The following is a 27,520-nucleotide window of genomic DNA, read 5'->3' on the forward strand; positions in this document are numbered from 1 at the left end:
ATTTTCTGGTTCAACCATATCAGATGTAAAGATTTGCTGCTTTTCTGTTTTCTCACACTGATACATTCAGTACCGTCTTCTGCTGTTGGACAAATGAGATCAACACTTCGGGGAAACTGCATTGGACATTTTACACTGTTGTTTTAGCTGAACCCTTCTTTTCACTCTGGTGTGCTTTTTTTTTTTTTTTTAAATCGCTCCTCCTATTACACAACATGTTGTAGTCCTTTCTTTGGTAACATAGCCATTGTGATATATATTTGCCTTTGTAGTGATAATGTTTTTATTGAAAAAATTGCAGGGGTTTCAATGCGAGTAACTGTCTGAGCGGCTGGACTCACCTGTATATAGGTCTTTTAAGTAGTTCTATTTTCTGACTGTTACTCTGCATCAAATAGTGCGTATGTGGTACACTCAATAAATCTGTAATAATGAACAGAGTTCTCTGGTTCACAAGGTAATATTTTTTTTCAAATCATCAACTTTCCAACACTGCACCCATCAGGTTGTGCTGCTCATGACATTTTTAATTCTTGCTATATCATATCATACATATTTTTATGATTTGTGATAAAGTAAGTCATAAAAATTTCACAGTATCATATGTCAAAATCGTTTTTTAAATGTCAGTACAGTAATTCATTTAAAAATGCGTAGTATGTAATAAAATAAAACGAGGACAGCTAGGGCCGAGGTGGAGGGGTCGTCCCATATGTTCTAAGGTAGTAGGTCAGTAACCGTTCAGTTTTTTTCTGAATCCACCCTCACAAAGAAGAAGTGCTGCCCCTGCCTTTCCCTAACCTGAAATCTCATTGTGTTCGAACCCTCAGGGCCACCGTAAAAACCAGAGAGTTGGAAAACCACCCGAGACCGACCCCTGAGGGGTTTAGGTGGAGGTAGTTTACTGCTACAAAAGATGAGTGTGGGAAGTGCGCATCGTCTCATGTTGTTTGTTAGCTGGCAGTCAGTGTGTGTGCTGCAGTACTGCTGGTCGACAAAGACACTGATTCCCAGATGTCGATTGTAAATATAACTTTATTAGCATTCTCCAGTAGTGTCGGGTACATTAGGAGGAGCAGGGAGGGTTACACGGAGACAGAGGAAACTTAATGAAATCCCGTGACCAACCAGAGTCGTCATGGTAAAAGTCACACGGTTTCATGCAGAGGTCGGTGATCAGTGACCTCAACCTGAGCGGGTCATGACCTTTACAGAGACACAGATAAAATAACTTGTTTTATTTACAGAGCACAAGTGCTCCACAAAGAAGCACAAATAAAAGAAGTCGGGAAGACCATCAAAAAGGAACAAAAGCACAAACTACGATTAAAATAGCACATGAAACAGTTTAAATTAACAGGTAAAATAAGTTACAGAGCAAGGCAGAGAGTGAGTTTAGCCTAAGTTCTTCTAGAGGCTTGAATCCCTAACAGCAGAGGCCCTGTCACCCTTGGGCTTCAGCCTGGACCAGGGGACAACTCGCAGGGCCTTAACTGAAGATAACAAGCTACGGGCTGGCGAGTAATGATTTGAAAGCTCAGTCAGGCAGCTCGGTGTCATAATGGGCCTTAAAAGTCAAGAGTAAAATTTTAAAATCAATTCTAAAATGGACAGGCAGCCAGCGAAGGGGAAGCTGCGATCATGCTTTCGTGATTTGGTTAAAAGTCCGGTAGCTGCAGACAAGATGTAATAAAAGCAAATTGTTAAAAGAAATAAAGGATCTGATTCTAAATATATTTCTCAAGTGAAAGAAACACGACAGGGCAGGTCTTTCAACTTCAGATTCGAGAGTGAGGCTCTGGTGTAAAACAACTCCAAGGTTTTTAACAGCGGGTCCCACATGTCGAGCTAGAGACCAACAGCAGGCAGAACTTGGCCGTGGGTGAGCTCGGAGCCTACAACAAGGACTTCTGTTTTGGGTGAAGGAAAAATATTTCCTTTCCTTCCTCACGCAGTGAAATATTGGGCTCTTTAACGATTTGGCCCAAAGGGAGCAAATACAGAGAAAATAAAATTGGTCCTAGAACGGAGCCCTGCTGCACCTCATACCGGCACACTGCTTGAGAGGAGGTAAAACCATTAACCGACACAGCAGATTTTCTGTTAGAAAGGTACGAGGACAACCGGAGATGCAAACCCATGTTCTCAGCCTTTCCATAATCATTCGATCTAACTTCCTTGATATTATCTATGTAAAGGCGACACCGGGAGCACCAGGGTTGACTAAAAGGTCAGTGGTATTAAATAAGAATCTACGGTTGTGCTGATTGGTTTTGACGAGCTCTCAAAAGAAATTTGTTCTTGCATCTTTAGTTTCATTGGTATGAGATTGCAATAAAAAAGTTCGTATGCTCATCGTGTACCGAGAGCTTCGATGTTTTCCACTGTCTCGCAGTCGTCCTACGCTCCCTTCTTATCCTGCAGATTCCTACAGTAATCCAAGGTGGTGCGGTTGATGAATCAATGTTTCAGAGGAACAACATTATCTAAAGCAGTTGAAATGCACATGATTGAAGCAGTTCCCTAAGTCATTTGTGTTTGAGAGCAAATCTGAGGATTCACCACACTCCACAAATAATGAGGAAAATCGTAAAGCACGAGTATCGTCGAAGATTGCTTCGGCAAATATTCCGCTTGTGAGGATTCCTAGTTTATTTAGGGAGTTAAAAACCAGATGTCCAACGCTTGTATCTGTTTTCATGAGAGTGACCAAAATTTTTCTTTCTACGATTAATTTGCATATTTGTCACCAAGCAGATGCCTAAGGACAGAGATTAATCTGTTGTGGCCGACAGATAAGGATGTAAAGTGTGGTCATTTGGAATAAAAAGAGTTTTGACATAAAATTTGCTGTAAAAAGAACAACAATGTTGATTGTTATATATTATGTCTGTTTGTAGAAGTTGAGAAGATGTAAATCACAGGTTGAACTGTAATCTATGTCCTTTCCGAGTTGAATTTGATTAAATGCAACTTTTGATTCATTTAAAATTCTGTTATCTGTAAATTTTCCACATAATCAATATTTATATCAAAGCGTGGTTTGTGTGAGGAGGTGATGACCCCTCAGACTGAGCATCACTGAGGTAAAAGGGATCTCTGTCTAAAGACTACGTCCTCTACATTCATAAAATAGATTTATATTTTATAGTAATAAATACTCATAAATACATTTTCGGTATAGTCGCAGGAGAGTTCAGAGAGAAGCTGTTACCATGGTGACAATACCTGTTACCCCAATGCCGTCACAGGTTTTACAGGAGCCTCAGTTGTTATCTTCGCAACAGCAGGCTTTTATTTTGGAAAAAAAACAGCACGAGTGCAGATTGCCGTAGCGGACGCCTACTTCTGCCAAGAAAATGGGAGACAAAACACACACATTCACACCTGAGTGTGAAGCAAAGTCATGACCTGCTGTGTCGCAAATGTCATCAAGTGTTAAATATGACTACTGACCTAAAGTCCAACTCAAACATCCTGACCTGTAAATGTGAACATTGTTTGTTCACAACACGTCCTAAACCAAATCCCGTCAGAAACAAGAGGATGCAACGACGTGTTTGGTTTCGTAGTCATGTTCAGATTCAGAGTGAAAATACTTTTAGTGTCGCACAAGTTAACTGAATGAGATGTCACCTCAGGATTTTAACCATAAAATACAAGTCCTAAGGAGATATAACAATTTTTTTTATCTAGTCATAGCAGGAAAATGTTGTAATGTGGAAAAAATCATGTTATATATAAACTACAAAGTGTAGAGTGTATTTCTTTCGCTGCCGTTTCATAACTTTGACTCACCACGAGTACATTTATTTTTGTCATTCATATCAATCCGTCTTTTTGATCTTCCCGTCATGAAAGGGCTTCTATAAATTCCCCATTATTAGCTCTCGTCTATTTCAGAATCTGAACCATAGCAATAAAACAAAAGACTCTTTCAAAGTGTTGACTTAATGTTTCACACATTTAACTTAAAAGTTTTAAGATCAAAGATACATTGATTTTGTGTCATAAAATGTCATCATTCTAGAAACAGAGACACAAGACGAAGGAATAACAATCTGGTTTTCTTTTCTTGGCATGAATGGGCTTCCATATTATCCATGAGCGACCACATGATGACCAAACCAAAAACTCTTTAAAACTTGAAATCTGACTTAACAAGCTATTTATCGTATATGAAACCAACTCAAATTGAATTGGTATCACATGATAAATCATTCAAATCAATTAATTTCTGCTTCTGTTGGTCCGTTAACAGGAGCCTTGGACGAATTCGTCCCTTCTGCTCATAAACTCTCAAACTTTTATTTTAACCGTGTTAATTATAGATTATATGGTTAGACTAAGTCCTTGTTGTTAAAATTCAATCGTAGTAAACAGATTTGCTCATGTGTCTCCATGCATAAAGCTGAAACTAACTTGGATATGTTTTGTTGCCGTGACGACGGCGTCGGACACACGAAGAACTCAGCTGATGACAAACGCTGAACACGAGGCTCTGCACCCGTGTCTTCCAGTTAATAAGAATAAATATTTCTGATTATCTGCAGGAACTAAAGTCTCTCTGTGGATGGATGACGAAATCTTCCCGTCTCCGTGACGACAAGGACGATGCACCCCTGAAGAATAAATACCGTTTTTATTCCACGTGTCCGTCCGTTCACCGTCGTGTTTTCCGAGTGTTTGTAATAACCTCTTTAGTTTCCTCCTCAGCTCCTTGCCTCCTTCTTGGCGTTTCGAGGCTTGTTGCCGAGCAACGCATCCATCTCCCCGACGAGGGGCGGAGTCAGCTGAGACAGAACCTGAGAGGCAAAGAGAAAGAGAGAAAGTCGTTAACGTGCGCGCTTCGTTTTCGTTATTCACAGGCCTTCGAATCCAGAGATCCGATCGGTTGTGCGGAAGTTCTGTATTTTTGAAAGTCACAGTTGGGGCTCGTTTTAATATTTGATCTACTGCAGTGCTTCAGATTTGATCAGCTCCTCGTTTCTTTTGTATGTAAAATAGGAAGAAAATAAATACAGTGGCTTTATCTTGTTGATAAAGTCACCTACAGTTTTTATATTTATATCAGATGCTACAGCAGAAAGAGCCGCGCTGCTGCCGTTTGCAGTAACGTGGCCTATAAACACTCAGACAGCGTGTTACCCTGATAGAACCGAGGTTCTCCAGCAGCTGTTCTGTGTTGGAGACGCCAAGGAGAACCGAGCTGACACCTTCACTGCGGAGACACCATGCTGAGAGAGAGAGAGAGAGAGAGGTGGTTGGGGGGACATGTTCGGGATGGATCAGCTGGGGGCCATGGAGCTAAAAGTCTCATATCAGAAACAAACACGTAGCGTCCTATATTACAATAATTCATCGTTCATTATGTTTGAATGATAAAACTTCAGGTAACCTTGCAAATGTATCGTCCTTTGTACCGGTCAGAATCAGAGAATGTGAAGTAATAGAGAACAAGAATAAGATATTACAGGAATCCGAGGAGCTGGAATATTCTTTTCAAGAAACCTCAAGTCAAACACCGCAAACGCTCATACCCTCACACATTAGCCGCACATTGAAGATCAACGTGTGGCGGCCATTTACAATTCATTTAAGTTGAGCAGATGTGGAGATACAGAGCTCGATTTGTGTCTGATGTACATCGTGTAAACTAGGAAATCTCAGGTACACGGTAAAAACTAACAATCAAACTCAACAGGAAATGTTAAGTGGCCTTTAAGTGATGGTGAGAACAATGTTGATGCCGATGCTCTTATGTTTATAGTTACAGCCTACGCATCGCTTTGTTACTCGCTATTAGCCCTTACTACTCTTTTCCCAGATTTGAGTGTTTCTCCTCTGCGATCTTTTGGCACCGACCCAAAAGGACGTACTTGGTGACGAATGGTTCTGCTTCTGAAAGTTACTTTTTCCGTTGTAAAAGCTGGACTCATTAAGTCTGAATAACAAAACCTCGGCCCGTTATTATAATCAGTCAGTCCTGATCATTGATTACCAGCCTTGGTGTGAAAGATACAGCAAACGTTCAATATAAACGACGTGTTTAACGTGTTTGATGACGCTCTATATATAACGTGTGTGTTCAGTAGGTTGAGACTCACGTATAAACCGTTTACAACCTGTTCTGAATGTGTACAGTTAACAAATGACACAGTGTAAAACTGTTATAACTGTTAAAATATTTCATCATTCACTGTAAACAACCGTAAGCTCCAACCCCCTGTAGTAATCTGTCTCTAGTTCAAACCCTACTGATAATTCATCCCAGTGTCGGGGGATGTGACGATATCGATTACTGTACATTTCTCAACCACGACAGACGAACCCAGATGCTGACTACAGCACCAAACGTGGATTAATCCGCCTCTGAAAATAGTCCCCAACACATTCAGCGTGTCCTCCAGTTTGTCCGATAGAAACTACGTTGAGCCTTCTTTTTAAAAAGGAACTTTATATTTGTGAGGTGTTTTTAAAGACCTACATCTTCAGCAGGAACCAGAGGACAGACACACAGGTGTACAGACACACAGGTGTACAGACAGACAGGTGTAGTGTACCTATAGCGAGCTGAGCAGGAGTGCAGCTCAGTCTGTCGGCCAGCAGGTGGAGCTCTTTGATTTTACTGAGCTGCTTCTTCCCTTCGTCGCTGCAGAGACGCTCCTTCAGCCACGCATAACCCTACACACACACACACACACACACACACACAGTATTGATCGCCACGGTAACAGATGGTCTCTCATCCCACGGCTGATGTTTGTGTGTCACTGTGTGTATTTGTACCTTCATGGCGGCTCTGGAGCTCTCGGGGACTCCCTCGTTGTATTTTCCCGTCAGCAGACCGCAGGCTAACGGAGACCAGGTCATGGCTCCGACACCTGAGAGACAGGCAGACCTCATGTTGAACCACTTCATTAAACTGGTCTATATATAGACCTGGACCTGAACAGCTGCTGTCCCCTGAGACCTCAGCCGGGTCGCACCACCTCCACTGTCCAATGTTTTACTTAAAGACACAGTGCAACATTTCATCAGGATTTCAGTTTCAGATTTGTGAGTCCTGGACCTGTCCAGGACCCGTTTAGCCTAGCTTAGCACAAAAACTGAAAGCAGGGGGAAACTGTTGGCCTAGCTCCATTAAAACGGAAGAAATCCAGCCTCAACGAGTCCTTTGTAGAAGGTCAGTTAGATGGTTTACATTTACTCATGTAGAGTTTTGACATCTGGTCTTTGCGACGTCGGTTCCCAGAGTTAGGACAGAGCTGAAAATCTGACGGCGCGTTTCTCCTTACGACCTGGAGACTACAGCCCTAGTTGTGATCCATAAATTCACTCTCAGCCAATCGTATCACTGGTCTCGTCGCTCTGAAACAGCTGCATGAGGACAACAGCTCGACGAATGGAAAGAGGCTTCACCGGGAAAGGAAACTGTCGTCTGGTTGATGCAGCGCGACACGGCCGGAACACAAACAGTAACACAAATCTGCAGCCGGAGGCCGGAGGAGGGTTTTTCTTTAACTTCTGCAATAATGATGGAGATGAAGTCGTTGTATGACCACATCAATCTGACGCTATTTCACTTTTATTTTCTACGTATCTCACGTCATTAATGGTCGCGTCATATAAAATGTGACAGGGGCATTTACACCGTAATGCATTTCAAGAATAAAGCATGAAATACTACTTCTGCTAAAAGGAAAGATGGGAAGGAGGCAATGAGGCCTCTGAGTTACGGTACAACGGACCAGTCTGCTGTAGAGGTGTGTGTGGTTACTCAGTAGAAGCGGGTGTCGGTTACAGGTGATTTAATGAAGGCAGACGCTGCAGGGTCCAGTGAACTGTAGGAGGAGGTTTGTAGTCTAAAGCATAAAGCAGCTGCGGACGACAGATACCGTAACAATCACTCCGATTCAGTTATACGTGAATGCAGACTGATTCCCCAACTTTCCTGCTTTGAACACAACAAACGCCTCCACTGCCCGGGTAGTGATGACTTAAAACTGCTGTCTTTGAACATATTGAGCATTAGTGCATCCATTCTGAGACGTCTGTGCTCAGCGCAAAGTCTAAGACACGTTTTCCACGAAAGTCCCAACAACTCCTTTGGCGCTGCCCTGTTTGTTCCTCTCCTTCCGCCCGTGGAGCAAAATACATCGCAGACGGGCGAGGCGAAATTCAAGGTCAGCAAATTACCCAAAAATTACACTGCTAATCGAGTTTTGCTACTTTTTACGTAAGTAACATTCAATAATCTGGATACTTGGTCCACCACGGCCTGATTCACCTGGACGAGCGTTTCGCTGCTGCCGTTGAACGTTACCGCGTTATAGTGACAGATGTTTCTATTATTTTGTCCATCCTGTTTACGTGAGTGGGGAGGTCTAAACAACAAAAACACCTTTTTACAGTTTAAGGGCAGAAACTACAGCATGAAGCTGTTTCAACACAAACCAAACGTCAGAACCTTCATGTTTATACAGAACTCTGGGATCAGCTCTCTGTACCTGATAAACTGACCACTGAGTGTGTGTGTGTGTGTGTGTGTGTGTGTGTGTGTGTGTGTGTGTGTGTGTGTGTGCGTGTTATCGTACCGATCTTGTGGTAGAGCTCTGGCAGGTGCAGCTCCACCTTGTCTCTCTGGAAGTAATGATACTCAGCCTGTTCACACACCGGAGGAACCAGGTTAAACTGTCGGGCTATAGAGTACGCCTCCTGAGAGAGAGACAGGCAGGTGAGATGCAGGCAGACAGGTGACACGCAGGCAGACAGGTGACACACAGGTGAGACGCAGGCAGACGGGTGACACGCAGGCAGACAGGCGACACACAGGTGAGACGCAGGCAGACGGGTGACACACAGGCAGACAGGTGACACACAGGTGAGACGCAGGCAGACAGGTGACACGCAGGCAGACAGGTGAGACGCAGGCAGACAGGTGACACACAGGTGACACGCAGGCAGACAGGTGACCCGCGGTTTTAATAAACCTCTTTAACCTGAGCTTAGTTTAATTTTTATTTTTATTTCTTTTCTACAAGTAAGAAAACAAGAAAACACAAAGTAAAAGGGATTAAAAAGCTGATGAAGACGTTTGAACAGAAAAATATCATGTCAACAACTAAAATTAGCTTCAAACAAGGCAGAACAAAAGCTGAACAGGTTTATACTGATTAAAAATGTCAACTACAACTGACCTAATAAAGAGTCAACAGACATTTGTAATGAGTCAAACTTTACTGCAAACTGAATGGACATAAAACGCTCAGGTCGAGTTTCATCAAATAAAACACCAAGACGACTTGTCGACGAGACCTGAGAGTAATTTCCAGTGAAAAGGCAGGAAGTAGATTAAAATCAGTTTGGTCTAAATGGACACGCAGCTGCTCTGAGGTTCTACTGAGGTTGAGGCTGTAGTTGTATGTCGTGTCCTACCATGATCTCCACAGCGTTCCAGCGTGACGTTCCCCAGTACATGGCCAAACCCTGATCGATTACAAAGGTCATCGCACGGACAACCTCTGAAAACACAGAACGAATGATTGAAGAAGCTGCGCTCAACAGTTTTCTCTCTTTATGTCACTGATGAACTGTTTGTTCCTTGTGTTTTGAATTATAAAACTTCATTAAACCTCTTTGTTCCTCTCCTGTCTCCACCTGCGACGTAATGAAAATATACTGAACGAGCACCAACAGCAAAATGAGCAACAGTTGTATTTTTGGTCCGCGCTCTCATGAGTGCAGGACACAACGAATAATAAACACGATAAACCGAACGGTGTGTATAATGTAAATGTGTGTGTGTGTGTGTGTGTGTGCGTGCTGACCCTCCATGGGTGCGTTGATATCACTCCTGTTGGCGAATACGATATCAACATAGTCCAACTGTAACCTGGAGAGAGATCCACGCAGACCTGCAAAACACACACACACACACACACACACACACACACACACACACACACACAACGGCACAATTAAATCACCTATTAGAGAAACAGTTTTATTTTCAGCCTTCAAGGACACAACACACAACACATGAAAACACACACTGCAGCTGTCAATCATCTGTGTCACGTTCATTTCACTCACGTATGTTTGGTCCTCGTGAGCCACCGTAGATTTAAAACTTGAAACGTGTCTACCTGAATCTCACAACGTACCGAGTCTGAATTCTCTAATGAACAGCTGCCGCTTGGTTTGACTAATTATTCCTCTGTTAAAACCAAAGCGCTCTATATTGTTCACTTGATTTTATCGTTAGCAAACATTCGTAATTATAAATCCCAGGACGTTCAAATTGACTGCAACCAGTACATCAGAATGTAACATGACGCAGAAGAAAGCCTGTAAAGCGAGACGACAAACGCAACAGGGACGCTCTCGACCCGAATCACTGACATGTTTCTTTCCCACATCTCATTAAAGCTGAATTTACCAGCTGCAGCTTTAAGCAAGATTTACTGCAGAAAACAGCTGTCGGGAAGAAAAAGTGTGTATCTGCTGTTCTTTACGTTGCTTGGTTAAATCTAGCGTGTGGTTGTTGTGTAATGAAGGGTTTTCAGCTCTGTCACGGGGAATGATCTCAGACGTCTGTCGACCTTGTGGAGGACAAACAGAGACGGTGTTTGTGTTTCAGGCTACACAGCAGACGCGGTCGTAACCGACGGGCTGAATCCTCTCCGCTACACACGTGCACATGGCTCTGTTCATACTACAGCCGTTGACACGTACGGTCCACGTGGTCATAAATGTACGTCATGCCAACCCCCACAGCCACACGGAGGCGGGAAGTAGTGCGAGGCACGCGCCACAAGTAAACTGGGAGGAAATTCGTCACGTCACTTGTTGTGACTGTTACCAGATAAACGCTGCATTTCAGCAGGTTTATTGCTCCACTCAGCTCGGTGAAATTCAGGCTTCGTCGTGTTTCGGTCTGACAGATTCTGACCTGACCAACTACACACTGACCAATCACAGCTCGCCGTCTTTCGCAACCTGTGTGATGTCATCAGAGGGAGGGGAACAAGTGTGTATGACACCGGCTGTCCTGTGTCGCCAGGACAACTCAAAAAGATACAGTCGGGCGGTGTTGCCGTGGCTCCGCGGCAGCAACATTCGCTTTGCCAAGTTTGCAGGCTGTGCTCCTATCGGTCAACCGCCCCCCAGCAGGTCGCGGAGGTTGTCATACAAGGCGAGAGAAGGTAAAAAAGTTCTTTGTGATGCGATGTGACGTCTCGAGGCGTTTTGGTCCAGCACGCCACACTACGTGAGCTAAAACCGGCAATTGTCAGGTTCAGCTCCCACGGCCGACATCTTCCAAACATGGCCGACTGAGCGGCTGGTTGCACGGCGAGGGAAACGATGCGGGTCATTTTACAGATTACATGCGGATAACCTCGACCGGTAGGAGCAGCGGTCACCTGTCTGAACATGCAAAGTTTGACCTCGGGACACAGACATTCATGAATGCGGATGTGGAGTGGACCCGACAGGCGACATCGAAACATTCCTCGCCTCAACAGATGGTGCTCGCTGGGAAGGTTTGGCTACGTGCGGTCTGATGTTTGATGTAAACAGATGTGTGGGACGGCGCAGATGTTGCAGCTGCTGCAACAGCATGTGGAGAAGAAGCCGAAACCTCTCGGTTTCCGATGAGTGTGAAGAGTTTGTGACGATGATTTGTCAGCCGATGTATCACGTTGAGTTTATGAGTCTTTGAGAGTTAAATTTAGCGTTTCTGCATTTCAGAGAGTGATTTAAGTCAACAGAGCCGTTAGCGGCTTTCAGTAGGACGGGTGATTGATGCTGCATACTGCCGTGTGTGTGTGTGTGTATCATAACTCCTAATCCAGCCTTGGGGTGACTGAGCCTCTTAAAGCCTCAACGACCTCCGACAACTGACAGAGGACACTGACCGGCTCTGTGTGTGTTTCAGCGTTACAGTGTGTGTGTGTGTGTAATTAGTCTCTGGGCTTTCACTCAGTCTGATCAGTCCACATTCACAGTGTCTCTGCTCTCTCTGTCAAAGTGACCATGACAATAAGAAAAAGAAGAGTCACACGAAGTCTGAGGATTCTCAACTAAGAAAAAAGAAATGCGGGAAATTTGTTTCCTGTTTCTATTTACGTCCATCAATCTAAATCTAGCAAATCTAGAAGTGATTATCAGACCTTCCAAATGGGTAGAAATCTAATAATGAAGAAAGTGGAATGGCCCCCGGTAGAGCTCGTACCTCCGCCAGTGTTAAGGAAAGTGATCGGTAATGTTTATCTAGGCTTGAGATGAGTCTGTGATGAGTGGCTGTGATTTCCTGTTCTCCTGTGTGGAACCGAACATTGACCAACAAGTGGAGGAGTGCAGTGTGTCAACGGTTGTGGTGACTGTGTTCAACAAGTACTGGAAACAAGTCGCTAGAGCTCTAGGCTCTACTCTACCTTTTAAATTAAAAACAAACTCGTAGCATCGCCACGGTGCTTTATAGCGGCCGACGCAGGCCCGGTATCGGTTCCCACGTCATAATGACCCCCCCAAAATTTCTAAACCTCACTTCAGAGAGCTGCTTCAGGCTCATTTACACTGAGCCCCTCTGCAATATAAACAAACACGTCACTTCAGTAATGATGACGCAAGAACCTCTCTTTCCTTACCTTCAATGATGTGTTTCCGCGACAACCCTCGCTCTGTCTCCGCCCTGTAAACACACAAACACACACTTTAGACCGGGGTCGGCAAGTAGGGGCAGTTTCTGTGGGGGGGGGGCAAACTGAGTTTTACAGGCACAGTGGAGCTGCAGCTTGTGTGTTTCTACTGTGGTTTGTTTTCTTTGACTGTGTAACTCATTAAAGAACGACAGTTATTTAAAAACATGACTTTTATGTCGATAACTTTTTCTTCAAAGCAGCAGTTAAAAGGTGATTTGGGCGCGTTGTTATAATTTGGGTTCCAGAGGTTTAAACGGCGAGGGAGGCGTGGGAGACTTGCAGGGGAGGCAGGGAGGGTGAGTCAAAGATGCCGTGCCAGGTGAACGGGACAGGTGCGTGCAGGTGTTGTAAAAACAGCAGGAACACGATCAACGTGATCAACAGCTGCAGCAGCAGTGACCCACAGCTCACGGAAGTGGTTAAATGGTCCAATCTGAACACACAGACATGATACACATTCTTCTAGATTCACTGTGACTTACAACTTCCTGGGGATCTTATTCTGTCCGATCTCTATCTCAAGTAAACGTCCATAAACCCGGTTGGAAATCGTAGAAAAAACTGCAGAACTTCCTTCAGAATCTTCCTGTTTCTAAGTTTCCTTCGGTATCGCAGTGACCCGGCGACAGTTGTCTGAACGTCCACCGCTACACTGAGAACAGGAGCTGGTCACAGCCGGTTCAGCAGCTTTTGATGGGACAGTTTGACTGAATGGAAACTAATAGAGGCTGCTTTGATGACAATTGTCATTCAAATCTGGCAACACAGGGTCTGTTCAGGGCGGGTTTTTAGCCAGATAATCATTAGATAATAAGAGGCTGTATCTATGAGGACTCACATAAGCCACGTATTTATATCGTTATCTACAGCAGACGTGTATAATAACATCTCTCTTATTATAAAGTTTGTCAGGGGTTGAGATGGTTGTCTATCTGCTGACTGGTGCTGTATACTGACACACACAGTGTTAATGGACAGAATAATATCAGATACTGCAGTGTAAATGTAAATGTTGCTGAATAAACGCAGCACTCACTGTCCTCCCCAGTAGATCTTAGTGGTCACCACATAACTGGACCTCCTGGTAGAGAGACACACACACAAACAGAGAGAGAGAGAGAGTCATTTCAGCGTTACTGTGTCACCATCAGTTGCTGTGAGGGAGGGAGGAGGACACAGTGGAGAGAAGATTAAACGGAGGGATGGATGTGATGAAGGAGACCGACGGAGGGAAAATCTGCCGACTCACACGTCCGGACGTCTTCAAGTCGAAATGCAGTTTATTATTAAAACTCTGCAGTTATTTTGGGAGTTTTGACTCTGAGCTGTGTGTAGATGAACTGATGTCCAGCTCTCGTCTCTATAAAGCAGCTCGTCCTGCACACGTGTGTCCTCTGCGCTGTCTTTAAATATGCTGAATGATGCGGAAAACTGGAGTCAAATTCCTCGTGTGAACATCTTCGAACATGTCGTGCATTGTTTCTGTACTGAATATCAATTTCAAATTTTCAGACATTCCAGAACTTGACTGATTGTGAGTCTAAAATACCCCCAGACGTCAACTTCCCCATATGGAATAATTATGAATTTAAATTCAGCAACAGCCTGTTGTATGTGTCTGATCTATTTCACGTGTTTTACTGATTTATTTTACTATTTTGTTTGTACTGTTTTAGACTTTGCTGCACTGAAGTGACTGACGGGGACAGAAAAGATGAACTGAACTGGAAAATTCAGAGTAGACAGCTGTTTTTACCTCCATCCTTTCTTCTTCAGGATGTTTCCCAGAGTCGTCTCTGCCCTGAGACACAAACAGACATTTTAGTCCACAGTCAACTTTTACATTCAAATGGACCTGGATTCCCAGAAAATGGTGCAAAGAAAATCTGAGTCAAGTCTCGTCTCCACCCGCCTCTGTTGTGTGAATATGAGCTGATTGGTTGATGGAGCTAAACAGCTGGCGGAGCTACAGGCAGCCACTGCCATTCTGTGTGAGCCCTTTTTTTTTTCCCAGCCTAAAACAGTTCACATTTGGTCAGACTGTCTCCATTAAAAGTACACTGGGTCAGATGTTAGCAGTTCATGTTTTCAGTGCGCCCATGGATTTAAAAAAAAAGAATTTAGATCATATCTGAAAAATCTCCAAAAAATATTTCTAAAATGGATGAAAATTCCTCAAAATTATTGATAAAATGCCTGAAAAATATCCAGCACAACTGTCACTGGGTCACTGCGATACTGAAGGAAACTTAAAAACAGGAAGATTCTGAATGAAGTTCTGCAGCCTCTTGTTCCTCTGGTTTCTAAGTGGATTTCTGGTGCTTTATTCTGGCGGGACATCAGAGATCATGATGTCCTCAGGAAGTGGAAGTCACACTGAATCATATCAACCATCTGACTCAGTTAGAGAAGGGGGACCTTTTTGACTCTTCTTCATCCCACACAGTATCTTTGCCCCCCTTCAGCTCTGCGGCGCCCCCTGGGGACACATTTGTCTTTGCCCTACTGAATGTCCATGTCTGATTACGGACCAGATCCTGTCATTTCACCAGGGTTCAAATGTCGTCCATCATCCCGTCTTAATGGGGCTTTAGTTCGTTTGGATTTGGTTTCCATCCAACAACCAACTTTTACCCCTCAGACAGGAGCTGACTCCACCTTTAGGTTATTCTATGTAACTGGATGAAAACCGGCTTACAGAGGTGAGACGGTCAGACAGACAGTTTGTACTGTACCTCCCTGAGGCGTAAACCTCTGCTGTGTCGAACAAGTTCACTCCACTGTCGTACGCCACCGTCATCACATTCTCCGCCATCTACACACACACACACAGTAACCCACATTAATGTGTGCAGAAACCTCTCTTAATGGTTACGTAATTGTTTGTTCATGCGTTCAGCACACATACACACTGTAACACACGCACACGCACGCACACACACATACACACACACACACACACACACACACACACACACACACACACACACACACACACACACACACACACACACACAGAGTACCTCATCAGAGATCTGAGAGCCAAATGTCACCCATGTTCCTGTGAAAAGAGAAAGAACATCACTGACTGAGTGTGTTGTATATGTACGTGTGTTACAGTCTGTGTGTGTGTGTGTGTGTGTGTGTGTGTGTGTTGCTGCACTCACCCAGACCTAAGCAGGACACTCTCAGACCAGATTTTCCAAGATTCCTGCAAAACAATCAAATCAATCACTTAATCAATGAATCAATAAAGCAACATAGGGTCAGTTTAACCCCCTGGAGTCACTGATCACGCTTTATTGATAGTAACGTAACTAACGTAACTTTATTTATACACCATGTAGAGACACACTGATGTTGTCTGTAGACAAATGTTCAAAATTGAATTACTCATATGTTCAGTGAAAGAGGCATAAAAAAAATCTCTTTACATGAAAAGAAACTATATCAGTTTTATGTCCTGCATTTTTCTGCTGTGTGTGTGTGTGTGTGTGTGTGTGTGTGTGTGTGTGTGTGTGTGTGTGTGTGTGTGTGTGTACAAATAGTAAAACTATATTTTTTACAACCTTAACTTCTCTAATAATATTTTGAGTGAAGATTTGTACATTTTTAAAGGCACCTGCGTCATTTTTCTTCTATTTTGTGTCTTGGCCGCTTCATACTTTGTTAGAATGACAGAAAAAAAACAAAAAAAACAACAACCCATCACTCAGGTGCTAAAAGAAGACGAAAATGAATTAATAGAAAACCTGTCAAAATGACCCAAAATAAACCTGGACTCTGGAGGGTTAACATTTGTTTCAGGATTCCAGTTAGAATCATGATGAACTCAGATCCGCTGAGTTTAAATCAACACGTTTATGCATCTGGATCCGGACCGTTCTGAAAACCACAAACTCCAAGTGCAGCCGCGCTTTGATGTTACAATTCTTCAGATTGTTTGCCCTGGTTGGTTTGTTGACACCTGTGGTTACAGGTAGTAACAGCAGGTGTGCTTTAATAAAACAGCTCCCAAAGTTCAGATGGAAATGACACGTGTTGAGCACTGGGGGGCAGCAAACAGAGCAGATATTTTGTCAGAAAAACAGCAGAAGAAGAACTACTGTTTACAGTGCAGACAAACAAACCTCATGTCGGTTCTCAGTTTGTTTATTGACAATATTCTAATATATTTGTACGTACGCGCATCGTTTTTGTGAATCCCTTATGTTTGTGGACAATAAAACCTACTGTAAACGGAAGTTATAACAGAATATAAATACATTTAATGGCTGAAAAACTGTCGACCATAAGTTGTGTCTAAAATGACGTTTGAGTTCATGAAAATCTTAACGATGATCGCTTGAATGAGAACCATATGGAAGCAGTTGTTTATGTCACATGTATAGCCTCCAGCTGTGCATGATGGGAGTCAGGATGATGTCTGACCATTCAGATCACGGATGAACCGGACATCTGTCAACCAATCACATGTCAGCGGTGTGGAATTAGACCAGGGTCTAATGAAAACTCTGCCTTTAATTAACACACACACACACACACACACACACACACACACACACACACACACACACACACACACACACACACACACAGATGGTGCAGTATATACATTAGGAAATAAGTACAGTGTTGTTGGAGTGAAGATTACATTTAGAGGACATTAGTGTGTGTTTGTGTGTGTGTGTGTGTGTGTGTGTGTGTGTGTGTGTTATAAGCTACTTTTGGAGACAAATTTCAGACTAAAAAGCAGTTAATTGGGGACAAAAGTCGTGTCCTCAGTTGGGAAACAGATCATTTTTGGGTCAGTCCTTAAGGAAAGTCTCCAGGAAATTAATGCAAGTCTATGTAATGTCCCCAAGGTCACTGTGTGTGTGTGTGTGTGTGTGTGTGTGTGTGTGTGTGTGTTAATCAGGGCAGGGGATCAACACACACACACACACAGTGACCAGTCTTGGCTGTGAGACCTCTGACCTTTGCAAAATTATCCAGTGAAAGGTCCTGATAAATATACACACACAGAGAGAGAGAGAGAGACTGTGTGTGTATGTGTGTGTCAAAGTACAAACAGCAAAGTGAAAGTCGACAGAAACAGGATGAAAAACAACACAAAGCAGCAGCATCTGACAGTTTTGGCAGAGCAGCTAAAAATACCAACAGCTGATGATTCAACAGGATTTTAACCCGAGTTTTACAGTTTTCAGGCATCAGAAACTCCGACAGACCAAAACAGAGTTCATTCTCACTGAGGTGGCTAAATTTAAAAACTCATTGTTTTCCTTCTCTGTTTTGGTCTTCCGCTAACACTAAACATGAAATTATTCTCACCGAGACCAGAGATTTTTGGAAAATGTCTCCAGAGTGAATAAATCCGACCGGAGCTTCAAGGTCAACTGCTGGGGGAGGGAGTTGAATCCCTAAAAGAAGCTCTGCCTTTGCACAACTGCCTTTTCATGTGAGGCCATTAAGGAACAAGCTCCCTGATACTTTGAAAACACGCAGATCTCCATACTTTTTTAAGTGATGCCAAAAAATTCAGAAATCAGTCCCGTCTCCATTAAACTGAAACAGACACAGTAACTGAGGTTATTTATATATGTTGTATAATGCTGGGTGTAGTGATTGAAATCTGCATTTATGTTTGGATCTACGACTGAGTTCAGTAATAATAGCATAAGCTATTTTAGTGTTTGTAGCTAAATCTGATGCAACACATCTTTAATCCTCTTTCTACGACATTAATGCTCAAACTAAACTAAACTAAGTCTGAAAAGTCCAGGCTGTTTGTTTTATTAATGTTTTATTTGTATTTACGGAGGAAAGCTGAGCTTCTGGAGAGCACAGATGTCTGAGTCCTTGTTCAAGTCACCGATAGTTCTGTATGAATCCAATACTAAATAATCAATATCCACGTCCAAAACTATTCATTGATTTCATATCTACGTTGAAGTCTCCTGCATTTAGGTCAGAAGTCAAGTCCAAGTCATCAATATTCATCTCCAAGTCCAAGTCGCTGACATTCGTGTTCGAGTCCAACTTTAAGTCATCAGTATTTTTACATTCATGTTCATCTCTGAGTCCAGGTTCAAGTTGTCTATATTCATGTCCTAGTGCAAGTCCAAGTCACCGTTACACATCTCTGAGCCCAAGATCGAGTAGCTGATATTCAAGTCATTGATAATCACGTCTTACTACGTCTAAGTCGCCATCCTCCAGGTCGAGGCTTTTCCCAAGTCCAAGTCATCAGTATTCCTACGTCCATGTTACTGATATTCAGGTCTGAGTCCGTGTTAAAGTAATTGATAAGCATGTTTAGAGTCATCAATACTCCTGCCCACGGTTAAGATTTGGTTTCCAGGTCTGACTCCAAGTTTGTATTTAAGTCAATGTCCAAGTTCAGAGTTTTCATGTCGCAATTCAAGTTTGTCCTACTTATGTCAACTCACCAATATTCATGTCGTAGTCAAAGTGCCAGGTCTGAGTATGTCCCCAATATGTTCTCATGTGTCTGTCTAGGTTCAAGACATTAAGTCCAGTTCAATAATCATATTGTGTCCAAGTCCAAGAGTCATCAGAATTCAAGTTCCGCTCCAAGTTCAAGTCATTGGTATTTGTGTCCAAGTTCTTGTTGTCAATGACCTGGACCTGGACATAATTATTGATAATCAGATCTGAGTCCAACTTATCAATATTTACTGCATGTACGAGTCCAAGTCATTGGTGTTTATGGACAAGCCCACGTTAACCTCCTTAATATTTAGAGCCAAGTCCAAATTCGAGTTCTTAATATGTTCCCAATATGTTGTCATGTCCAAGTCATCAATATTGATGTGAAAGTCCAGGTTATTAGTGTTTGTCAGAGTCCAAGTCCAAGTCACGAATATTCAGTTCAACCAAGTCAAATTATTGACAAACGAGACAATCTGAGTCCAAGTTATTGATATTCTTGTCCTAGTACAAGTCCAAACCTCGGTCCAGATCAACAATATGTATGTCCGAGAGCAAGGTCATTGATATTCATGTCGGAGTCCAACAGCCAGTCATAAATATTTAATCCAGGTCAATTTTGAGTCACGGTTTGAAACTGGGTCATCAATATGAGGCCCGAGTCTCTTACAGTCTGAGACCAAGTATCGATATCTGAGTTCAGACCATGAATATTTAACCCGAGTCCACAATATTCACACTGTGGCCACATTACTAGATCGGCTTTAACAGACACATCAGTCATCGATACATAACCAATACCTGAGATCCAATCAATCCCTCTGATCGGTTCGGTTTAAAGGCTCAGATGTCCCCACTCACCCTCCCACAATGGGACCAGGTGCAACGGAAAATACACACACACACACACACACACGAAATATGAACCTGAGTCAACACACTGCACCTGTCTGCCCATGTGACTGACTCTCTGTGTCACTCTCACTCTCTGTCTCACCTGTACTTCATGTTGCTATGACGACCGAGGGCCTCCTTCATGTGGGCATGGCCTAGCAGGGTGTGCCTGACCGACGGCTCCGCCCTGACCTTTGACTGACAGGCGGGGGCGCTGCTGGTGTTTGCCGCCGCTGCCCGCCGCTCCTTCAACTGGTGCTCGCTCACCCCACCGCCACTGCCGCCGCCCCCGCCAACATTACATGCTATGGACACCTGCATCCTGGTCACTACGGCAACAAGCTTTATATATATAGATATATATATATATATCTATATATATATGTATGTATATATAAAGGGATCTAAAGTCTCAAAAAATAATGGGGAAACCCTCGCTGCCGCCAAGGTCGCCGGTCACTATGGTAACGATGGGGAGAATTCATGAGTGTGCTGTCAGCTTCGAGTCTGCTCAGTGCGTCCGAATCAGTCAGCCAATCAGAGTCACACCGGAGGGCAACGCACAACTTTCTGTTAGTGTCTCTCCGGTAGGAAGCATCCCATCATCTGTCCGACTGGAGCTCTGAGGACGAGGATGGTGATAGAGGTGACGAAGAAGAGTGTCCGTCCGTCCCCAGGAAAGAACAGGAGACAAACGAGTTGGAGGGAAAGCGACAGAGAGAGGACTGAGAGAAGTGAATCCCCAAAAGCAAAGCCAGCGTCGGTTCTCTGGACTCTACTGCTGAGAGAGAGAGAGGGAGAGGAGAGAGCGAGCCCCTCCCCCTCCTGTCTCTGCTCAGAGCAGGTCGGCTGCACACTGGGCGAGCGAGCGAGCGAGAGAGAGAGAGGGAGCAGGGCAGTAAACAGTGGCACTGACAGTCACCGTGCAGAAGACACCAGCGCTACAGTATCAGAGAATATCAGAGGGGACAATTCGCTTCGTTATGTTACAGTTATAGGTTCATGTGACTGTATTCAACACGATTTGGCTTCATTCTGTATTTTCATACACATCAGTTGTGTTTGATCATAATATATTTGCACGGTTTGACTTGTCATACTTGTACCAAGTATTTCCAAAAATAATTCAACTTTTATTTCTCCTTTCCTCCAACATTTCCGGGCATACTCTCTCGTTCTACTCAGTCTCGTTGTACCTACATTTAGGTCCCAGTGGGAACCGGTCAGTATTTTACCGGGACCTGATTCATACAGTGAAATTGTTTTGTTTAAATGAGCTAGTGCTCTCACTCCGTCTGTCTGTCCAGAGACGGACATCTCTGCATCTATGTGTCAGATTGTCAGTAAATGTCCTGGTCTAAGTCCTGCTTTCCGGAGGTTGAGCCCTTTCGGCTTTAATGACCCCACGGCCTTGCCTCTAGCGCCACCCCCAGGACAAGCTTTAGCTTTAGCTCGACTAATTCTGACCCTAGTTAAACCATTGGTTGCTGTTTGACAGTGTGGCTGTAACGACGTGTTAATATCTTGTGTCTCAGCTGTTATTCTGTCAGTTTTTATGATTTCATGTTATGTGGATGTTTCCTACAGATCATCTGATGCTAAAGACAGAAGAGGAAGAAGAGTTTCCGACCCTCCCCCACTCTTCCTCTTCTTCTTCCCTCCATCACACACTCGTCTGCACACAATAACACGCCTCCCTGCTCTGCTCTGTGTGTGTCACCAACTTAACAAGTACCACACAACTTGCACCATGAGATCTGAACACAGACACAGTGAGATGCCTGAGGCCAAAGGTATGGTGTCACTAATGTGAATTACAACAGTCGCTGTACGCAGACACTGGGACATCATCTCTTTCTCTTCTCAAATCATTTGTTCCATTTTAAACCAGAATAACAGTCTGTGGTACGTCATTCAGAAAATATTCCCATCACCTCAAACATTTTAGTTTAGCCTTCTTGGTACCTTCACGTTATTTAACTGTTGTTTTTATCTCTTTCATGGCTTTGTCTTGTTTTTATGCAGCATTTTATTCTCTCCTTTGCACCAGGTCTACCTTGCGAAACAGATTTCCATCCTTACCTGGTGAAATACACGCTGAATAAGAAAAGTAAAATAAGAAGTTTGTCTGTTACTGAGCCTTATTGTCCTCCGTTGCGTCCTACTAATGTTTTTTAACTTCAGTCAGTGTGACATTATTTTACATTTTAATATGTTGTGTTGAGATTATCGTGTTAAACAAAATGCGTCAGTGTCATTATTCGTCTCCTACCCAGCTGAAATAACTCTGACATTTTAACACTAAGCCGACTGATTTTAGGACTGGACCACAAAACAAGTGTCACTGTTACCGTCTCATTATTGTCTGTATTATTTTCACTCGTATTATTTTTTTCTCTGTTCATGTTTTCTCGTTTGTTCAATGTCAGTAAGTCTTTTTTCTCCTCAGAACATAGAATGTTTTCTTTATTCGTTTATTAGAAGAAACAATACAGAACTTCCTTTGGAAATCTGCTGTTTAAACACTGGACTTCTGGGCTTGATGAAACAAAACAATGTCTTGAGTCATACATCAGTTTTTTACTGTATGATGTTTTTCACGAACGCCTCTATCGCCTCATTTGTTAAAAGTGCTGCTCTCGACAGAAGCCATTTTGTTTATTGATCAAAAAACCCAATGCAACACTTCAATTGGATATCTGTTGATTTAATGTTAAGTGGACCATCTCAAGGACTGGACCATAAAGAGAGATCCCTCTGTATATTGTCTCGTTTGTTCAGTACGGGAAGTCTGTATATACAAGTTATTTTCTTTACTCAGGACTTCCATTGGAAATCTGACGTTTTAAAACCGTGTAGACTGACTTTAGGTCTAGAACAGAGAGTTATTGTTATGGTCCCATAATTTTCTATTCCTTCTATTGTTTTCTAATGAATGATTTTTCTGGATGTCTGTATTGCTTCATTTCTTCAGCGTGGATGTGACTCAATGTTTCTCTTTGTGGTAAAATAAAGATTGACAATTGAACATCGAGTCTGGTCGGAGATACAGCGAGAGTGATCGTCTGTTTGTGAGATCAATAGTGAGATCAATCAGTATAATGATGTATTGATCGGGTATTGGCCCTGGTGCTGCGACCAGCTGGGCGAGCGCACACACGCACGCGATGACCTCTCTTTTGTCTCCTCCCTGGGGACCAATCAGAGTTAAGATGTCATTATGACATCACTGACCCCTCTAAAATGTAAACGCTCAGAGAACAATTACTGTGAGTACTTTCACTACTACAAGTACTTATGCCCCTTCCAGTGAAACGACAGTAGTAGAATAATCTGTAGTATTTCCTGTGGGCAGCGGAAGTATTTTTACTGTTACTGGTGTTAATATCACAGGTTTTTATAGAATTAATACTGCATTTACATGCGTCAGTACTGCTTTTGGGAGCCTTAGTATATGTTTAGATACATCTGTACTTTGTTTTCTGCATTAGTGTTGTGTCTAGAGGTATTAGTACTGTCTCTGTATTTCTTGTGTATGTCTGTACTGTATTGTTTCTGTTGTGCTGGTGCAGAGTGAGAGATGACGCTGATTCAGCTTTCACTCTGCTCTGGAAAAAGATGAAGTACAAACACAGAGTACAGCAGGAAACACACACACACTCGGCTAATGAACAACTGGAGCAGAAAGTCTTTCATAATGTCAGAACCATGACTCAGCAGCTTCCGCAGAATCAGCCGAGGTGAGACTCGGTACACCAGTCCGACCAGTATCAGCAGCGCCCCAGTAGAACCAGTAGAACCGACACACACATCAGTGTACAGACCATTAGGAGTCACTGCTTTATTTATTTATAATATTTTGGCATCTAGAGATGAAAATATTCCATGAATTCATAAAACCAGTTTGAAAATGATGTTAATTGCAGAATATACATAAAGTCACATGAGGCCATCTGAGAGTCTCACGTTGTAGTTACAGTATCTCAGCATCGTCTGGTGGTCGGTCAGTGTCATTACAACCTGCTGACACATCAACGATCCGTCAACGATCCAAACCAACCAATCCACAGCCAGAATTCAACCATCTGACAGGAGTTTAACACACAGACGCCACATTGCACCTGAATCTGATTACATACGTGTTATAGTACATGCAGAGTCAGACATGTTTGAAAAATATTATTTGAGATTTATTTTGTAAAAAAATTTAAAGTTGGAGGCAACGAAAACAGGCACATGTGAAATATTCAATTCCACATGTCGCTGTGTTCAATGTTCAAACTCACAATTTACCTGAGTTACACCTGTCTCACCTGTACGTCACCGTCTGTCTAACACTGTCTCACCTGTACGTTACCTGTATCACCCGTCTGTCTAACACTGTCTCACCTGTTTGTCTGACTTTCTAACACTGTCTCACCTGTTTGTCTGACTGTCTAACACTGTCTCACCTGTACGTTACCTGTATCACCCATCTGTCTAACACTGTCTCACCTGTTTGTCTGACTGTCTAACACTGTCTCACCTGTACGTTACCTGTATCACCCATCTGTCTAACACTGTCTCACCTGTTTGTCTGACTGTCTAACACTGTCTCACCTGTACGTTATCTGTATCGTCTGACTGTCTCACCTGTACGTTACCTGTATCACCCATCTGTCTAACACTGTCTCACCTGTTTGTCTGACTGTCTAACACTGTGTCACCTGTACGTTACCTGTATCACCCGTCTGTCTAACACTGTCTCACCTGTTTGTCTGACTGTCTAACACTGTCTCACCTGTTTGTCTGACTGTCTAACATTGTCTCACCTGTACGTTACCTGTATCACCCATCTGTCTAACACTGTCTCACCTGTTTGTCTGACTGTCTAACACTGTGTCACCTGTACGTTACCTGTATCACCCATCTGTCTAACACTGTCTCACCTGTTTGTCTGACTGTCTAACACTGTCTCACCTGTACGTTACCTGTATCGTCTGACTGTCTCACCTGTACGTTACCTGTATCACCCGTCTGTCTAACACTGTCTCACCTGTTTGTCTGACTGTCTAACACTGTCTCACCTGTTTGTCTGACTTTCTAACACTGTCTCACCTGTACGTTACCTGTATCGTCTGACTGTCTCACCTGTACGTTACCTGTATCACCCGTCTGTCTAACACTGTCTCACCTGTTTGTCTGACTTTCTAACACTGTCTCACCTGTTTGTCTGACTGTCTAACACTGTCTCACCTGTACGTTACCTGTATCGTCTGACTGTCTCACCTGTACGTTACCTGTATCACCCATCTGTCTAACACTGTCTCACCTGTTTGTCTGACTGTCTAACACTGTCTCACCTGTACGTTACCTGTATCACCCGTCTGTCTAACACTGTCTCACCTGTTTGTCTGACTGTCTAACACTGTCTCACCTGTTTGTCTGACTGTCTAACACTGTCTCACCTGTACGTTACCTGTATCACCCGTCTGTCTAACACTGTCTCACCTGTTTGTCTGACTTTCTAACACTGTCTCACCTGTTTGTCTGACTGTCTAACACTGTCTCACCTGTACGTTACCTGTATCACCCGTCTGTCTAACACTGTCTCACCTGTTTGTCTGACTGTCTAACACTGTCTCACCTGTTTGTCTGACTGTCTAACACTGTCTCACCTGTACGTTACCTGTATCACCCATCTGTCTAACACTGTCTCACCTGTTTGTCTGACTTTCTAACACTGTCTCACCTGTTTGTCTGACTGTCTAACACTGTCTCACCTGTACGTTACCTGTATCGTCTGACTGTCTCAGCTGTACGTTACCTGTATCACCCATCTGTCTAACACTGTCTCACCTGTTTGTCTGACTGTCTAACACTGTGTCACCTGTACGTTACCTGTATCACCCATCTGTCTAACACTGTCTCACCTGTTTGTCTGACTGTCTAACACTGTCTCACCTGTACGTTACCTGTATCGTCTGACTGTCTCACCTGTACGTTACCTGTATCACCCATCTGTCTAACACTGTCTCACCTGTTTGTCTGACTGTCTCACCTGTTTGTCTGACTGTCTAACACTGTCTCACCTGTACGTTACCTGTATCGTCTGACTGTCTCAGCTGTACGTTACCTGTATCACCCATCTGTCTAACACTGTCTCACCTGTTTGTCTGACTGTCTAACACTGTGTCACCTGTACGTTACCTGTATCACCCATCTGTCTAACACTGTCTCACCTGTTTGTCTGACTGTCTAACACTGTCTCACCTGTACGTTACCTGTATCGTCTGACTGTCTCACCTGTACGTTACCTGTATCACCCATCTGTCTAACACTGTCTCACCTGTTTGTCTGACTGTCTAACACTGTCTCACCTGTACGTTACCTGTATCGTCTGACTGTCTCACCTGTACGTTACCTGTATCACCCGTCTGTCTAACACTGTCTCACCTGTTTGTCTGACTTTCTAACACTGTCTCACCTGTTTGTCTGACTTTCTAACACTGTCTCACCTGTTTGTCTGACTGTCTAACACTGTCTCACCTGTACGTTACCTGTATCGTCTGACTGTCTCACCTGTACGTTACCTGTATCACCCGTCTGTCTAACACTGTCTCACCTGTTTGTCTGACTTTCTAACACTGTCTCACCTGTTTGTCTGACTGTCTAACACTGTGTCACCTGTACGTTACCTGTATCACCCATCTGTCTAACACTGTCTCACCTGTTTGTCTGACTGTCTAACACTGTCTCACCTGTACGTTACCTGTATCACCCGCCTGTCTAACACTGTCTCACCTGTTTGTCTGACTGTCTAACACTGTCTCACCTGTACGTTATCTGTATCGTCTGACTGTCTCACCTGTACGTTACCTGTATCACCCGTCTGTCTAACACTGTCTCACCTGTACGGCATGTGGCGCTGCTCCATGGTGACGTCACACTCCTTCAGGTAGATCTCGAGCCGTCGTCTCTCCATCAGTCTCCTGGCTGCCTCCAGGATCTGCGAGGCCAGCGCCGACTCTTCCTTCTCCTTCGTTTCTTTCCTCCCCTCGCCTTTGTCCGGTTTCCCAGAACTCCCTCTGTTCACCTTCGGCTTCTTGGTGAACCCGTACAGCTCCTCCACCGAGAATTTCCCGCCTTTACCTCCCGCCGCCGCCGCCGCCGACCCGACAGCAGCTCCCGCCGCCGACGCCCGGCCGGCAAACATGGCTGAAGGTACAGATGCAGGTAAAGGCAGGTGTTAGTGACAAAAACTCACCTCCACAGAGATTTCAGTCTGTTTCAGTAGAATCACTGCGATCACCGGGATCGCCTGTGGGACAAGGTAAATCCATTCAGGCTTTTACCGGAGCCAGAGAGTCCACAACAGAGGACGCCGCTTCGTTTGCGGCTCCGCGCAGGTGGAGGAGGCACTCAGACATCTTACTTAAGTAAAAGTACTGATGCCACAGAGCAGAAATACTCCGCTACAAGTTCAATTC

The 27,520-nt window shown here is 43.6% G+C and overlaps 1 protein-coding gene across 1 annotated transcript; it reads right to left on the minus strand.

Annotated features, from left to right (window-relative positions):
• Positions 1-4,393: 4,393 nt before the first annotated feature.
• Positions 4,394-27,246, minus strand: LOC120797754 (voltage-gated potassium channel subunit beta-2-like). The gene is made up of 14 exons (XM_040141603.1): positions 26,942-27,246; positions 15,875-15,918; positions 15,731-15,768; positions 15,443-15,522; positions 14,464-14,508; positions 13,744-13,788; positions 12,654-12,697; positions 9,831-9,917; positions 9,439-9,524; positions 8,598-8,718; positions 6,790-6,884; positions 6,564-6,684; positions 5,149-5,237; positions 4,394-4,805 (listed from the first exon to the last, which is right to left on the minus strand). The coding sequence occupies exons 1-14, from the start codon at positions 27,244-27,246 to the stop codon at positions 4,713-4,715; spliced, it is 1,293 nt and encodes a 430-aa protein (XP_039997537.1). The 3' UTR covers positions 4,394-4,712.
• Positions 27,247-27,520: the final 274 nt, after the last annotated feature.

Source organism: Xiphias gladius, chromosome 12 (genome assembly GCF_016859285.1).
Source record: "Xiphias gladius isolate SHS-SW01 ecotype Sanya breed wild chromosome 12, ASM1685928v1, whole genome shotgun sequence".
NCBI classification, from domain to species: Eukaryota; Metazoa; Chordata; class Actinopteri; order Istiophoriformes; family Xiphiidae; genus Xiphias; species Xiphias gladius.